This window comes from Dendrobates tinctorius, unplaced genomic scaffold (assembly GCF_039654945.1).
Source record: "Dendrobates tinctorius isolate UK_male_01 unplaced genomic scaffold, ASM3965494v1 ptg000254l, whole genome shotgun sequence".
In the NCBI taxonomy this organism is placed as follows: domain Eukaryota; kingdom Metazoa; phylum Chordata; class Amphibia; order Anura; family Dendrobatidae; genus Dendrobates; species Dendrobates tinctorius.
This window is the reverse complement of record NW_027361921.1, coordinates 12273347-12289169: the sequence shown is the minus strand read 5'-3', so window position 1 is coordinate 12289169 and position 15823 is coordinate 12273347. Positions and strand designations below refer to the sequence as shown.

Genomic DNA, 15823 nt, shown 5'->3' with positions numbered 1-15823 from the left:
ACCTGTTCACAATATATACTGTATGGGAATAAACATGCTAGAAATAGGAAGAATCCACTATGGCTAAATAGAGCTGTAAGGGGCGCAATAAGTGACAAAAATAAAGCATTTAGAGAATTAAAGCAAGTAGGTAGTAGTGAGGCATTAAATAAATACAGAAAATTAAATAAATTCTTCAAAAAGCAAATCAAGACAGCAAAGATTGAGACAGAGTGACTCATTGCCAGAGAAAGTAAAAATAATCCCAAAATATTCTTTAACTACATAAATAGTAAGAAACTAAAAAATGATAGTGTTGGTCCCCTTAAAAATAGTCTGGGTGAAATGGTGGATGAGGCTGAGGAAAAAGTCAATATGCTAAATGACTTTTTTTCAACAGTATTTACACAAGAAAATCCCATGACGGATAACATGATCAGGGATAAAAATTCTCCATTATATGTCACCTGCTTAACCCAGCAGGAAGTACGGTGGCGTCTAAAAATCACTAAAATTGACAAATCCCCGGGCCCGGATGGGATACACCCCTGAGTACTGCAGGAATTAAGCACAGTCATAGATAGACCATTATTTTTAATCTTTAAAGATTCCATAATAACAAGGTCTGTACTACAGGACTGGCGTATAGCAAATGTGGTGCCAATATTCAAAAAGGGGACAAAAACTGAACTCGGAAATTATAGCCCAGTAAGTTTAACCTCAACTGTGGGTAAAATCCTGGAGTATTTTCTAAGAGATACTATACTTGAGTATCTGGAGAAGAATAACCTCATGACCCAATATCAACATGGGTTTACAAGGGACCGTTCCTGTCAGAGTAATCTGATAAGCTTTTACGAAGAGGTAAATTCCGGACTGGACCAAGGGAATGCAGTGGACTTGGTGTACATGGACTTTTCAAAAGCTTTTGATACGGTGCCACACAAAAGGTTGATACATAAAATGAGAACAATGGGGATAGGGGAAAATATGTGTAGGTGGGTTAAGAGCTGGCTCAGGGATAGGAAACAAAGGGTGGTTATTAATGGAGCACACTCGGACTGGGTCACGGTTAGCAGTGGGGTACCACAGGGGTCAGTTTTGGGCCCGCTTCTTTTTAACATATTTATTAATGACCTTGTAGGGGGCATAGAGAGTAGAATTTCAATATTTGCAGATGACACTAAACTCTGCAGGGTAATCAATACAGAGGAGGACAATTTTATATTACAGGAGGATTTATGTAAACTAGAAGCTTGGGCTGATAAATGGCAAATGAGCTTTAATGGGGATAAATGTAAGGTCATGCACTTGGGTAGAACGAACAAGATGTATAATTATGTGCTTAATTGTAAAACACTGGGCAAAACTGTCAATGAAAAAGACCTGGGTGTATGGGTGGATGACAAACTCACATTTAGTGGCCAGGGTCAGGCAGCTGCTGCAAAGGCAAATAAAATAATGGGATGCATTAAAAGAGGCATAGATGCTCATGAGGAGAACATAATTTTACCTCTATATAAGTCACTAGTGTGACCACACTTAGAATACTGTGTACAGTTCTGATCTCCGGTGTATAAGAAAGACATAGCTGAACTGGAGCGGGTGCAGAGAAGAGCGACCAAGGTTATTAGGGAACTAGGGGGTCTGCAATACCAAGACAGGTTATTACACTTGGGGTTATTTAGTTTGGAGAATCGAAGGCTTAGGGGTGATCTCATTACAATGTATAAATATATGCGGGGACAGTACAAAGACCTTTCTAATGATCTTTTTACTCTTAGATCTGTGATGAGGACAAGGGGGCATCCTCTACATCTGGAGGAAAGAAGGTTTAAGCATACTCACAGACACGGATTCTTTACTGTAAGAGCAGTGAGACTATGGAACTCTCTGCCATATGATGTTGTAATGAGTGATTCCCTACTAAAATTTAAGAAGGGACTGGATGCCTTTCTTGAAAAGTATAATATTACAGGGTATATACACTAGTTTCCTTAATATTGCGTTGATCCAGGGAGCTAGCCTGATTGCCGTATGTGGAGTTGGGATGGAATTTTTTTCCCCGATGTGAAGCTTACTGTTTGCCACATGGGGTTTTTTTTTGCCTTCCTCTGGATCAACATGTTAGGGCAAGTTAGGATAGGATATGGGTTGAACTAGATGGACTTAAAGTCTTCCTTCAACCTTAATAACTATGTTACTATGTTACAGTCTTCAGATTTTAAAAGAGCTTTTTGGAATGTAAAAGTGTCCCTATACACTCCTATCACTTTCCCTATGCTCACACTACACTCTCCAAATGCTGTTTCTGGCTCTAATGTATGCAAGATGGTGTCAGCAGCCATTAAATATCCCTTATGACACTTGAAGGCCAGCCAATCACAGAAATGCCACACCAAAGAAGGTGGTGGCATTACTGTGATTGGCAAGTCAGCCCAGCATGTTCAATGGCTGCAAGTAAAGCCGCAAACATGCTGAGCGGGTCACTTGAATATACCGAGGCGAATACCAAATTACTTGCCGAGTAAAGAATATGCCGAATAGCATGGTATTCGTGCAAGTAACGAATAGTGCCGAAAGTATTCGCTCATCACATATATATATATAGCTGTCTATCTATCTATCTATCTATCTATATATATATTTAGTTATCACTCACTACTGTTATTTTTTTCAAAAATAAATTGTATAGATCTGCTGAAGGTCCTACAATCGGACCAAAATGTAAAAAAAAAACCCTATTTGGATAGCCATTAAAAAGAATTTATTTCATTCACTGAAATTTTAGTGACGAGTTCCTTACTTGCTAGGAAAACTAAGGGGTCACCATAATGTGTAGTGGGAGTTGTGGGGACATCATACATTATAGAGGTGAGCTGTAGCCCATCATACTGTATAGAGTGGAACTGTGGGCAAATCATACTGTGTAAAGGTTAGCTGTGGGAACATCATACTGTATAGAGGGGAGCTGTGGGCCCATTATACTGTGCATAGAGAGCTGTCTGTACATTATACTGTGAGGTGAGCTATGGGAACATCATATTATGTATAGGAGAGATGTGGTGATGTCATATTGTATATAGGGAAGTTGTGGAGTCATCATACAGTGTAAAATGGAGCTGTGGGGACATCATACTGTGGGCCTATTACACTATGTATAGAAATCTGTATGGGCATTATACTGTGTATAGGGAAGCTATGGGGACATCACACTGTGCAAAGGGAAGCTGTAGGGAAATTATACTGTATAGATGGGAGTGCTAGGGACTTCATACTGTGTAGAGGGTGTGAGAGCAGAATTTATATTTATCTATTGCAACTCCATTTAGGTTTCTTTGTACATGCATCTCTTTCCTTGCAAGATGGAGACTACAGTCATATGTTAAAGTTTGGGCACCCCTATTAATGTTAACCTTTTTTCTTTATAACAATTTTGTTTTTTGCAACAGCTATTTCAGTTTCATATATCTAATAACTGATGGACTCAGTTATATTTCTGGATTCAAATGAGGTTTATTGTACTAACAGAAAATGTGCAATCTGCATTTAAACAAAATTTGACAGGTGCAAAAAAGGTTAACATTAATAGGGGTGCCCAAACTTTAACATAAGACTGTATGTAAAATGGGGGTCTTTGTCTAAAGACTTGGAGAAACAAAACTAAGAGTAGAGTGACGCCTAGACCAAAAGCTGTGTGTCCAAAGTGTTAATTTTAGCCAAGTAGAAGTATGTATGCTAATACAGCACATTTTTAGAGATAAGCTGAGCCAATTATATTGTTACAAAGCATGACTATTAATAACCTATATAAAGAGTGACCAATGATGTAATAACGAGTCTTCGTGTAGTAATGTATTTTTAGTAACAGCATTGTCATCTGCTGAGCTTCCTCCATATCCATGATTAGGGTGCGCCTTGTAGTTGTAAAATGATTGCCTGAATCGAGGTCCACTCAGAAGCTTCTCCCCACCTGAGCCTAACCTCTAACTGCGCCTCTGATTCTCACTAGTGCTCTGCAGACCCTATATGTATGTATGTACTGTGTAGTTTCTCATCAGTGCTCTGCAGACCATATATTTATACACAGTGCATGTCCTCACCAGTTTTCTGCAGACCCTATATGTGCGTACTGTGCATTTCTCACCAGTGCTCTGCAGACCCTATACAGTGCCTACAAGTAGTATTCAACCCCCTGCAGATTTAGCAGGTTTACACATTCGGAATTAACTTGGCATTGTGACATTTGGACTGTAGATCAGCCTGGAAGTGTGAAATGCACTGCAGCAAAAAAGAATGTTATTTCTTTGTTTAATTTTTTTTTAAATTGTGAAAAGTTTATTCAGAGGGTCATTTATTATTCAACCCCTCAAACCACCAGAATTCTGTTTGGTTCCCCTAAAGTATTAAGAAGTATTTCAGGCACAAAGAACAATGAGCTTCACATGTTTGGATTAATTATCTCTTTTTCCAGCCTTTTCTGACTATTTAAGACCCTCCCCAAACTTGTGAACAGCACTCATACATGGTCAACATGGGAAAGACAAAGGAGCATTCCAAGGCCATCAGAGACAAGATCGTGGAGGGTCACAAGGCTGGCAAGGGGTACAAAACCCTTTCCAAGGAGTTGGGCCTACCTGTCTCCACTGTTGGGAGCATCATCCGGAAGTGGAAGGCTTATGGAACTACTGTTAGCCTTCCACGGCCTGGACCGCCTTTGAAAGTTTCCTCCCGTGCCGAGGCCAGGCTTGTCCGAAGAGTCAAGGCTAACCCAAGGACAACAAGGAAGGAGCTCCGGGAAGATCTCATGGCAGTGGGGACATTGGTTTCAGTCAATACCATAAGTAACGTACTCCACCGCAATGGTCTCCGTTCCAGACGAGCCCGTAAGGTACCTTTACTTTCAAAGCGTCATGTCAAGGCTCGTCTACAGTTTGCTCATGATCACTTGGAGGACTCTGAGACAGACTGGTTCAAGGTTCTCTGGTCTGATGAGACCAAGATCGAGATCTTTGGTGCCAACCACACACCTGACGTTTGGAGACTGGATGGCACTGCATACGACCCCAAGAATACCATCCCTACAGTCAAGCATGGTGGTGGCAGCATCATGCTGTGGGGCTGTTTCTCAGCCAAGGGGCCTGGCCATCTGGTCCGCATCCATGGGAAGATGGATAGCACGGCCTACCTGGAGATTTTGGCCAAGAACCTCCGCTCCTCCATCAAGGATCTTAAGATGGGTCGTCATTTCATCTTCCAACAAGACAACGACCCAAAGCACACAGCCAAGAAAACCAAGGCCTGGTTCAAGAGGCAAAAAATCAAGGTGTTGGAGTGGCCTAGTCAGTCTCCTGGCCTTAACCCAATTGAAAACTTGTGGAAGGAGCTCAAGATTAAAGTCCACATGAGACACCCAAAGAACCTAGATAACTTGGAGAAGATCTGCATGGAGGAGTGGGCCAAGATAACTCCAGAGACCTGTGCCGGCCTGATCAGGTCTTATAAAAGACGATTATTAGCTTTAATTGCAAACAAGGGTTATTCCACAAAATATTAAACCTAGGGGTTGAATAATAATTGACCCACACTTTTATGTTTAAAATTTATTAAAATTTAACTGAGCAACATAATTTTTTGGTTTGTAAGATTTATGCATCTGTTAATAAATCCTGCTGTTGTGTGAAGTTTGAAGGCTCTAACTTATTTGCATCTTATCAAACCTGCTAAATCTGCAGGGGGTTGAATACTACTTGTAGGCACTGTATATGTGCACTATGCAGGTTCTCTCAGTGCTCTGCAGACCATGTATGTGTACACAGAGCAGGTTCTCACCAGTGCCCTGCAGACCCTATATGTGCGTACTGTGCATTTCTCACCAGTGCTCTGCAGACCCTATATATGTGCACTATGCAGGTTCTCTCAGTGCTCTGCAGACCATGTATGTGTACACAGAGCAGGTTCTCACCAGTGCCCTGCAGACCCTATATGTGCATACTGTGCATTTCTCACCAAGGCTCTGCAGACCCTATATGTGCGTACTGTGCATTTTTCACCAGTGCTCTGCAGACCCTATATATGTGCACTATGCAGGTTCTCTCAGTGCTCTGCAGACCATGTATGTGTACACAGTGCAGGTTCCCACCAGTGCTCTGCAGAACTTATATGTCTGTAATGTGCAGATTCCCACCAGTGCTCTGCAGACCCTATATATGTGCACTATACAGTTTCTCAACAGTGCTCTGCAGACCATGTATATGTACAAAGTACAGGTTCTCACCAGTGCTCTGTAGACCCTATAGGTGTTGTAAGGTTTTCCTCACTCAACTGAGGGTTGAGGTAAGCTCAAGAAGCGGTTTTCATAAAAATGTCCATCAGATTTATTTGCTCCATAAACCTACTTAAGTTTAAGCAAACAAAAGACGGCCTTCTGAGGCACAAAATGGAAACAAACAAAAAACAAACAGTTCATATAGCACAGCGGGTCCGCCCATTCAGGTCAGTGCATTAGCAAAACACACACTGGAAGCCTCCATGCCTCCAGTCACAGACTATGTGACAAACAACAACCTCCATTAAATAGGCTGTAACCACACCCAGATGTGAGGTATGTGGGTAGCCAGACCCGCCCATCTCTCATAGCTACCCGCAACCTGGACCCAGGTGCAACAAACAAACCTATTAGTGCTTTCATGCACTAGAGAAAAATACTCCTGACTACATCACAGAGACAAGCCATCTCTGTGACACATACCTCCCATCGACTATGCGATTACTAGCCACACTACATTGTGTACTGTGCAGGTTCCCACCAGTACTGTGCAGACCCTATACATGTGCACTATGCAGGCTTGGTTGTTTCCAATACTTGCAGTAATTGGTCCATTGATGTTTAAATACGTTCACATGTTCATTGTGCTGTATTCTATGACTAAGGGCGGTTGCTAGAAATGCGTCGGAAGATTTTAATGTTTTATCTGAACTAGTTAGTGGTTTTATGGATTTTCAATAAAGACCTTTTACTTTAATCTATTTCTGTTTGGACGTGCTGAATTTCTCAAATTTTGTCTACTACTGCTGAACACACCAGCAAAATTCTTGGTACCCACGGCAGTTAGTTCATCTCTCCAGCATCCAGATGATACACAACGAAGGTGGTGATCCCTGTTGTTTTCTTTATATATATGACTCTGACTGTATGCATTACATAGGATAAATTGAAATTCTGCTGTATATATCACAGAGAATAAACTGACATTGCTGTATATTACATCACATAAAGTACACTGAGACTGTGGTATACAGTATAGACTCACCGAAGTCCTAGAGACTGGAAATCTGTCTTGGGCCGCATCAACAGCCATCCAGGGACATAAGGTGGACTCCCCTGATTTAAATAGTAAATACCTAAAACCACATTTTAATAATGTATATATTTTATTTTAATGAGGTTATTTTTTATGACACATTGTGATCCTCTCAAATCTCATTTGCTTACGGCTCACAGCAAAATTGCTTCTTTTGATCTACCTCCGTTAGTAAAATTTGGAAACACAAGCAGTTTAACATTCCTAATCTATCCCACAAAGTATAGAATAGATTTATACATTTACACAAATAATTTTGCTTACCATTTTGGGATATTTCGACCCAGGTAAAGGTGATGGCTCCTTCTTTGCTGCTTTCACTGAATCTCAATAAAAAAGTTCCTGGACGCTTCTCTTTCAGCAATGCACGTTCTCTTTCCTTACTAATGAAGCCCACAATACATCTATTAATATAAAATAGTTCCTGCTATTACATATTCATTTAGAACAGACAGATTACATACATGAAGGAGTATTACATTTACAGAAATTCGGTATTAAAGGGGTTTTCCACTGTCAGGACCCCAAATGCTTTAAAATACAACAGCTGAGCTCAGTGAATGGCTACTGAGGTGATGAATTTAATGTCATCACTGCAACTGAAACACCATAGCAGAGTAGCAGCAGGGAGCAAGGGTTGGACCCAGGAAGGGAGAGGTGGGGCGAGCCAGGGAGAGGGGGTGAGGAAGAGACAAGGGGACAGCTGCCTGCACTGCTCTGGCTGGAGAACCTGCTGTCAAACTCCCTGTAGTGAAGAAAAAGGTGTGTGTGCTGAGTGAGTCTCATATCTGTAATGTACTATGTATGTGTGTCATATATGGGTGTAATAAAATATATATTGCTCCCCATGCATTACACACATATTATCTATCATCTATGTACCATATCTAATATATTACATATGATATTATACATAATATATGGTGTCCTATAGAATATCATGAAAAAGTTAAATTATCTCAGTTCTTCAATACAAAAAGTGAAACTTATATACAGTAGGTACAGAAAGTATTCAGAACCCTTTAAATTTCACTCTTTGTTTCATTGCAGCCATTTAGTAAATTCAAAAAAGTTCATTTTTTTGTCATTAATGTACACTCTGCACCCCATCTTGACTGAAAAAAAAATACCTGAAATGTAGAAATTTTTGTAAATTTACTAAAAAAGAAAAACTGAAATATCACATGGTCATAAGTATTCAGACCCTTTGCTCAGATACTCATATTTAAGTCACATGGTGTCCGTTTCCTTGTGATCCTCCTTGAGATGGTTCTACTCCTTTACTGGAGTCCAGCTGTGTTAAATTAAACTGATAGGACTTGGTTTGTAAAAGGCACACACCTGTCTATATAAGATCTCACAGCTCACAGTGCATGTCAGACCAAATGAGAATCATGAGGTCAAAGGAACTGGCCAAGGCGCTCAGACAGAATTGCGGCAATGCACAGATCTGGCTATGGTTACAAAAGAATTTCTACAGTACTCAAGGTTCTTAAGAGCACACTGACCTCAATAATCCTTAAATGGAAGAAGTTTGGGACCACCAGAAATCTTTCTAGACCTGGCTGCCAGCCAAACTGAGCAATCGTGGGAGAAGAGCTTTGTTTAGAGAGGTAAAGAATATCCCAAGATCACTGTGGCTGAGCTCCAGAGATGCAGTAGGGAGATGGGAAAAAGTTCCACAAAGTCAAATATCACTGCAGCCCTCCACCAGTTGGGCATTTATGGCAGAGTGACCCGACGGAAGCCTCTCTTCAGTGCAAGACATATGAAAGCCCGCATAGAGTTCACTAAAAAATACATAAGGACTCCCAGACTATGAGAAATAAGATTCTTTGGCCTGATAAGTCGAAGATAGAACTTTTTGGTGATAATTCTAAGCAGTATGTATGGAGAAAACCAGGCACTGCTCATCACTTGCTCAATACAATCCCAACAGTGAAACATAGTGGTGGCAGCATCACGCTATTGGGGTGATTTTCAGTTGCAGTGACAGGATGACTGGTTGCAATTGAAGGAAACATGAATGCGGCCAAGTACAGAGATATCCCAGATGAAAACCTCTTCCAGAGTGCTCTGGACCTCAGACTTGTCCAAAGGTTAACTTTCCTACAAGACAATGACCTCAAGCACACAGCTAAAATAACAAAAGAGTGGCTTCAGAACAACTCTGTGACTGGCCAAGCCAAAGCCCTGACCTAAACCCAATTGAGCATCTCTGGAGAGACCTGAAAATGGCTGTCCACTACTGTTCACCATCCAACCTGATGGAACTGGAGAGGAACTGCAAGGAAGAATGGCAGAGGAACCCCAAATCCAGGTGTGAAAAACTTGTTGCATCATTCCCAAGAAAACTCATGGCTGTCCTAGCTCAAAAGGGTGCTTCTACTCAATACTGAGCAAAGGGTCTGAATACTTATGACTATGTAATGTTTCAGTTTTTCTTTTTTAATAAATTAGAAAAAATTTCTACATTTGTTTTTTCAGTCAAGATGGGGCGCAGAGTGTACATTAATGATAAAAAATGAACTTTTTTGAATTTACCAAATGGCTGCAATGAAACAAAGTGAAAAATTTAAAGGGGTCTGAATACTTTCCGTACCAACTATCTACTATATAATTGTCTAATTTTGTCTGTCTGTCGTGGAAATCCAACCTCGCTGATTGGTCACGGCAGTTAGGCCGCAACCAATCAGCGACAGTTGCTTAGTCGTCGTGGCAACACGGCCGCATTGCTTATTGTACAGTCACATTACAGCCGTTAAAGGCATCACTGCTGCGTTGCTCATTACAGAGGCACAGTCCTGTACATATTCTGGAGTACAATACATTAGGTAAGAGCAGAACGGTGACTGCAGCTCTGGCTGTAACAGGAGTATAAGGCACTACCAAGGACCAGCAGACGTTGCTGGAACTCGGATACCGAGAAGAAGGCACCTAAGCCAAAGGCACTTCAGATCCAGGCCTTGTTCATTTTCAGAAAAGTAAGCCGGTCAACGTTATCGGAGGATAGTCGTGTGCGACGGTCTGTTTGTACACCACCTGCGGCACTAAAGACGCGTTCCGATAATACACTAGCAGCAGGGCAAGCCAGCACCTCCAATGCATACTGGCTAAGCTCTGGCCATGTATCCAGCTTAGAGACCCAAAACTTGAAGGGGGAAGAGCCGTCTGGGAGTACACTGACGGGGAAAGACATGTAGTCTGTCACCATCTGACGGAAACGTTGCCTCCTGCTGACTGGAGCCATCTGTGATGGTGTAGACATTTGTGGCGGGCACACAAAACTTTGCCACATTTGGGCCACACTGGTCTTGCCTTGTGCTGAGGCGCTGCCTCTGCTCCCTCTTTGTGCAGAGCTTCCTCCACTGCCTCAACGCACAGAGCTGCTTTGTAAAGCACTAGCAGCACTGCTCTCGGGTGGAATGGAGAACATGATGGAATGCACCAGTGTGTCTTGGTACTCCCGCATTTTACGCTCCTGGTTCAACGGTGTTATGAGGCTTTGTAAGTTGCCCCGGTAGCGAGGATCTAGGAGGGTGTACACCCAATAATCAGCCGTGTTGAGAATGTGGGCGATGCGGCGGTCGTATCTCAGGCACTGCAGCATGAAATCAACCATGTGCTGCAGACTCCCAATTGCCCAAGAAACGCTGTCCCCTGCCTGCTCTACATCACTGCCTGCTCTACATCACCCCACCCTCGCTCTACATACTGACTACTAGAGCATTGTGTACCTCCCTCCTCTGGAGAGATGTCTTCCTCCTCCATTGACTCCTCCTCATCCTCCTCACAAAGTGTCCCCTGCCTAGGCCTTTGTGAGGAACCACGTTGTGCAGACTGTCCAGAAGCAGATGGCATTTGTGACTCCTCATCCTCCACCTCTTCCAAAACCTCCTCCCTTAGTGCTTGCAGTGTTTTTTGAAGCAAGCAGAAAAGGGGGACAGTCATGCTGACTAGTGCATCATCTGCACTCACCATCCGCGTGGAATCATCGAAGGCATGCAAAACGTGGCAGATGTCCTTCATAGAGGCCCACTCAGTGGTGCTGAAGTGTGACCGGCGCACAGTGCGACTTGTTTGCGCCTGATGCAGCTGGTACTCCATTACTGCTGCTCACACAACCGCTCCAACATATGTAACGTTGAATTCCACCTGGTGGGTAGGTCACATATGATGCGATGTTCCGGAAGGCGGAATCGGCGCTGCAGAGCTGCAATGCGCGATCTTGCCATGCTGGAACGCCGCAAGTGAGCGCACTCTATGCGGACCTTGTGCAGCAGTGCATCAAGATCCGGATAGTCCCTCAGAAAGCTCTGCACAACCAAGTTGAACACATGTGCCAGACATGGGATGTGAGTGAGGTTGCCTAGGCCCAGAGCTGCCACCAGATTTCGGCCATTGTCACACACTACCAAGCCTGGCTGGAGATTCGCTGGCACAAACCACACGTCGCTCTCCTGCTTGATGGCATTCCAGAGCTCCTGCGCTGCGTAGCTTCGATTCCCCAAAGAAATTAATTTCAGTACGGCCTGTTGACGTTTGGCCACAGCTGTGCTCATATCGGTCGTAACAGGCTCCTGCAGCGCTGATTCAGAGGAACTGGAGTATGAGGAGGAGTCAATGTGTACAGACTGGATTCCTGCAATCCTTGGAGTTGGCAGAACACGTACAGCGCCACTCTCAAGATCTGTACCCGGCTCCACAACATTGACTCAATGGGCAGTGAGGGAAAGGTATCGTCCCTGTCCATGGTTACTGGGCCATGCATCAGTGGTCAGGTGGACCTTGCTACTGACGGCGTTTAGTAGCGCATGTTTAATTTTTCCCTCCACATGCTTTTGCAGGGCAGGGACGGCTTGCCTGCTGAAATAAAAGCGGCTGGGCACGGTGTATTGTGGGACTGCCAATGCCATGAAGTTATGGAAGGTGTCAGTCTCCACCAGCCTGAATGAGAGCATTTCAAGGGCCAGTAGTTTTGCAATGCCAGCATTCAGAGCCTGTGCTCGGGGATGGTTTGCCGAGTATGGCCGCGTTTTCTCCCATGCCCGTGCTACCGATGGCTGTAGAGTGGCCTGGGAGTGTGAGGATGACAGGGAACGTGGTGCTGTGGGTGGAATGTCACTGGGTCTCTGGACAACAGTGCCAGAGGTTCTTCCATGGCGATCCTGTGAGGAAGCCGAACCAGCTGTGTGTGAGCTGGAGGAAGAGGCTACAACACGAGCTGAAGAGGTGGTAGGTGGTGCTGTAGGTTGGCCTACGTCTTCAGTGTGTCTTTGTAACTCCACCACGTGCTTGGTCCGCACATGTTTCCACATATTTGTGGTATTGAGGTTGCTGACACTTTTCCCTCTTTTGACTTTCTGATTACACAGCTTGCATTTGACAAAGCAAATGTCATCTGCAACTGTGTCAAAAAAGGACCACGCACTGCAAGTCCTGGGAGCGCCCGTTTTGGGTTTTGGAAGAGGAGTGCTCCTAACGGGTGCCGAAGTGGAGGCTACAGGCAACCAAGTCTGCCCCCTCTCTCTCCCTCCTGTTTTGGCCGTTCGGGGAATCTCTTCCTCTGAGCTGCTCCCACCACCTTCCTCTTCCTCACACCATGATGGGTCAAGGACCTCATCATCTACACTCCCCTCTTCAAACACCTGCTTCTCCTGGGTAGTCTCGCCAGCACAGTACGCCCCAGAAAGTGGCACCTGAGTCTCATCATCTGATGCGTCCTGAGGTGTGCTGACCATAGGCACTGGCCCACCCGCCTCTTCAGATTCAGAGGGACAAAGCAGTTGCGCATCACTGCATACTCCCTCCTCTTCACATTCTAGAATGCTGCTTGGCTGGCCCCCTGTTTCCAAGCCAAGAGATTCAGAGAACAGAAGTAGAGATGGCTCCTGTCCAGGGCTCTCTGACTGCCCGGGCAATTTGGCAGGAGGTGAAGAGACAGATGGTTGCTCTTCAGTGCTCTGGCCCTGAGAGGATGTGGAAGTAATTGAAGTCGATGCGTTAGCTGCCATCCATCCGACAACGGCTTCAATTTGTTCGTCCCGCAGCAGTGGGGTACGGCGAGGTCCTACAAAGCTGCGCAAAAAGGACTGTTGCCTGGTAAAACTGGGGGATGCTGAGTCACTGGTGCCCGCAGCAGGCACAGAATCCCCACGTCCTCTCCCTGCTGAAACACCACGTCCACGACCACGTGCCTTACTCCCTGCCTTCTTCATCTTGGTAGACTGATAAAGATAGGCAGAAAAGTACAATGGGGGGGCTTAGTGTGCTTATTCCTGAACAGCTGCTAACAGGTATAAGAAACACTAATTTTATAAAGTGTGCGGACTACACTTTAATATGAGCTAATGTGGCGTACACAACTGTCAAATGGAGTGTTTGGTGAACTTTATTTACGTGTTTTTTTTTCAAAAAAACAAACAGGATGCATGTGACCAAAGATGTGAAAGCAATAGTATCACAAACTTTTTGGAGCTATTACAATGCAGGAAGGTAACCTACAATATAGTAACATAGTTTTGAAGGCTGAAGGAAGACCTTATGTCCATTTAGTTCAGCCTATTTTTAGTGCAGCTGTTCTGCATTGTTGATCCTGGGGAAGGCAAAACACCCACAGAGTAGAAGCCAATGCAATAGATGAGGCTCCAAAAAATAGGCTAAAACTAATCTGGCTGCGGCTGCAGGGCACAAGCCAGAAAAAAGGCTCCTCTATCTACTCCTATATATTGTTTGCAACCAACCAATGTAGATGGATACGGATGGAAGCACACTAATAGGAGAAAAAAATCAGGAAAAATGAGCTGCAATAAAACAAAAAAAGGACTATGTATGAGGCAGTGACGCACGCTGAGCGGACTACAACCAGAGGTGGCTGCAGAACACACTACAACGTGAGCTACACTCACACACAGAGACCTCGCAGACAGCCGTGAACAGTGCAGAGAACTGGGCACTAGCACTGAAAGGCTGCAGAAAGGCTCCGCTGTCTACTCCTATAGTGTTTACAACCAATGTAGATGGATACGGATGGATGCACACTAATAGGAGAATTAATGAAAAATGAGCAGCAATAAAACAAAAATATGTATGAGGCAGTGACGCACGCTGAGCGGCCTACAACCAGAGGTGGCTGCAGGACACACTACAGCGTGAGCTGCACTCACACAGACCTTGCAGACAGCTGTGAACAGCGCTGCAAGGCAAAAGAAAGCTACAGTGATTGATAATGTAGCCTGGGTAAAGCACAATATTATATAGCAAATCGCTATCTCTAACTGTCTCTCAGAGTCTTGAACAGCAGCCTGTCCCTAACTGAATTCACAGCAGAGTGAACCCTAAATGGCAGCGGCGGCTTTTATAGTGCATCATGACATCATTTCAGCAGCCAATCACAGCCATGCCATTAGTTAACATGCCTACATGCCTAACAGGATGTGCCCACACTTCTGAGGATTCCTCATTGGCTAAATCAAATCAAACTGGCTCATAGCATTATGGGAACTTCCGATTCCGGTATTCGTTATGCAAAAAGTATCGGAACTCAGTATCGGAATTCCGATACTGTGAATATCGGCCAATACCCGATATTTGCGGTATCGGAATGCTCAACACTAGTTGTGTTCACAATACTCTGGCAATAGGACAAGCTGGATGGCAAAACAAGTGCTAATAATATCCCAAAAGTAATAGGAATGAAAAAATAACTTTTAACCATGCCAAAGGAGTTGAAAAGAAAAGCCTTGAGTGAGGAAAAGAAGGGCTCAATTCCAGCTTTATTAGCAGAAGGATACAGTGAGCGTCATATTGCCTCTATCTTTAAAATTTCTAAGACGGCAGTCCATTACAACAAGGTCAAGCAGCAGACATTGGGGACAACAAAGCTACAGACCGTCAGAGGGCGAAAATGACTCTCCTCTAACCGGGATGACAGTCATCTTATTCGAATTTCACTCAGCAACCGCAGGATGACATCAAGTTACCTACAAAAGGAATGGCAGCTGAGGTGAAGTTCATGGCAAGAACAGTTCCTAACAGCCTCCTAGAGGCGGGGGTCAAGTCATGTAAAGCTAGAAAAAAGCCTTTCATCAATGAGAAGCAAAGGAGAGCCAGCCTGAATTTTGCCAAAGACCATAAGGATTGGACCATAGAGGACTGGAGTAAGGTAATCTTCTCTGATGAGTCTAATTTTCAGCTTTTCCCAACACCTGGTCGTTTATTGGTTAGATGGAGACCTGGAGATGCGTACAAGCCACAGTGTCTTGCACCCATTGTGAAATTTGGTAGAGGATCAGTGATGATCTGGGGATGCTTCAGCAAGGCTGGAATTGGGCAGGTTAATCTTTGCGAAGGACATATGAATCAAGCAGCATACAAGGTTATCCTGGAAAAACAGTTGATTCCTTCTGCTCAGGCAATGTTCCCAAACTCTGAGGACTGTTGTTTCCAGCAGGACAATGCGCCATGCCACACAGCTAGGT

General features: G+C 44.0%; 1 protein-coding gene across 4 annotated transcripts in view; it reads right to left on the bottom strand.

The window, feature by feature from the left end:
• The window catches only part of STAT1 (signal transducer and activator of transcription 1), a 630302-nt gene that overhangs the window by 151909 nt on the left and 462570 nt on the right, over nt 1–15823 (bottom strand). For all 4 annotated transcript variants that reach the window (XM_073558164.1, XM_073558167.1, XM_073558166.1 and 1 more), the window contains exon 20: nt 7608–7747. In XM_073558164.1, the coding sequence (XP_073414265.1) occupies nt 7608–7747 (140 nt within the window). The remainder of the gene's footprint in view (nt 1–7607; nt 7748–15823) is intronic.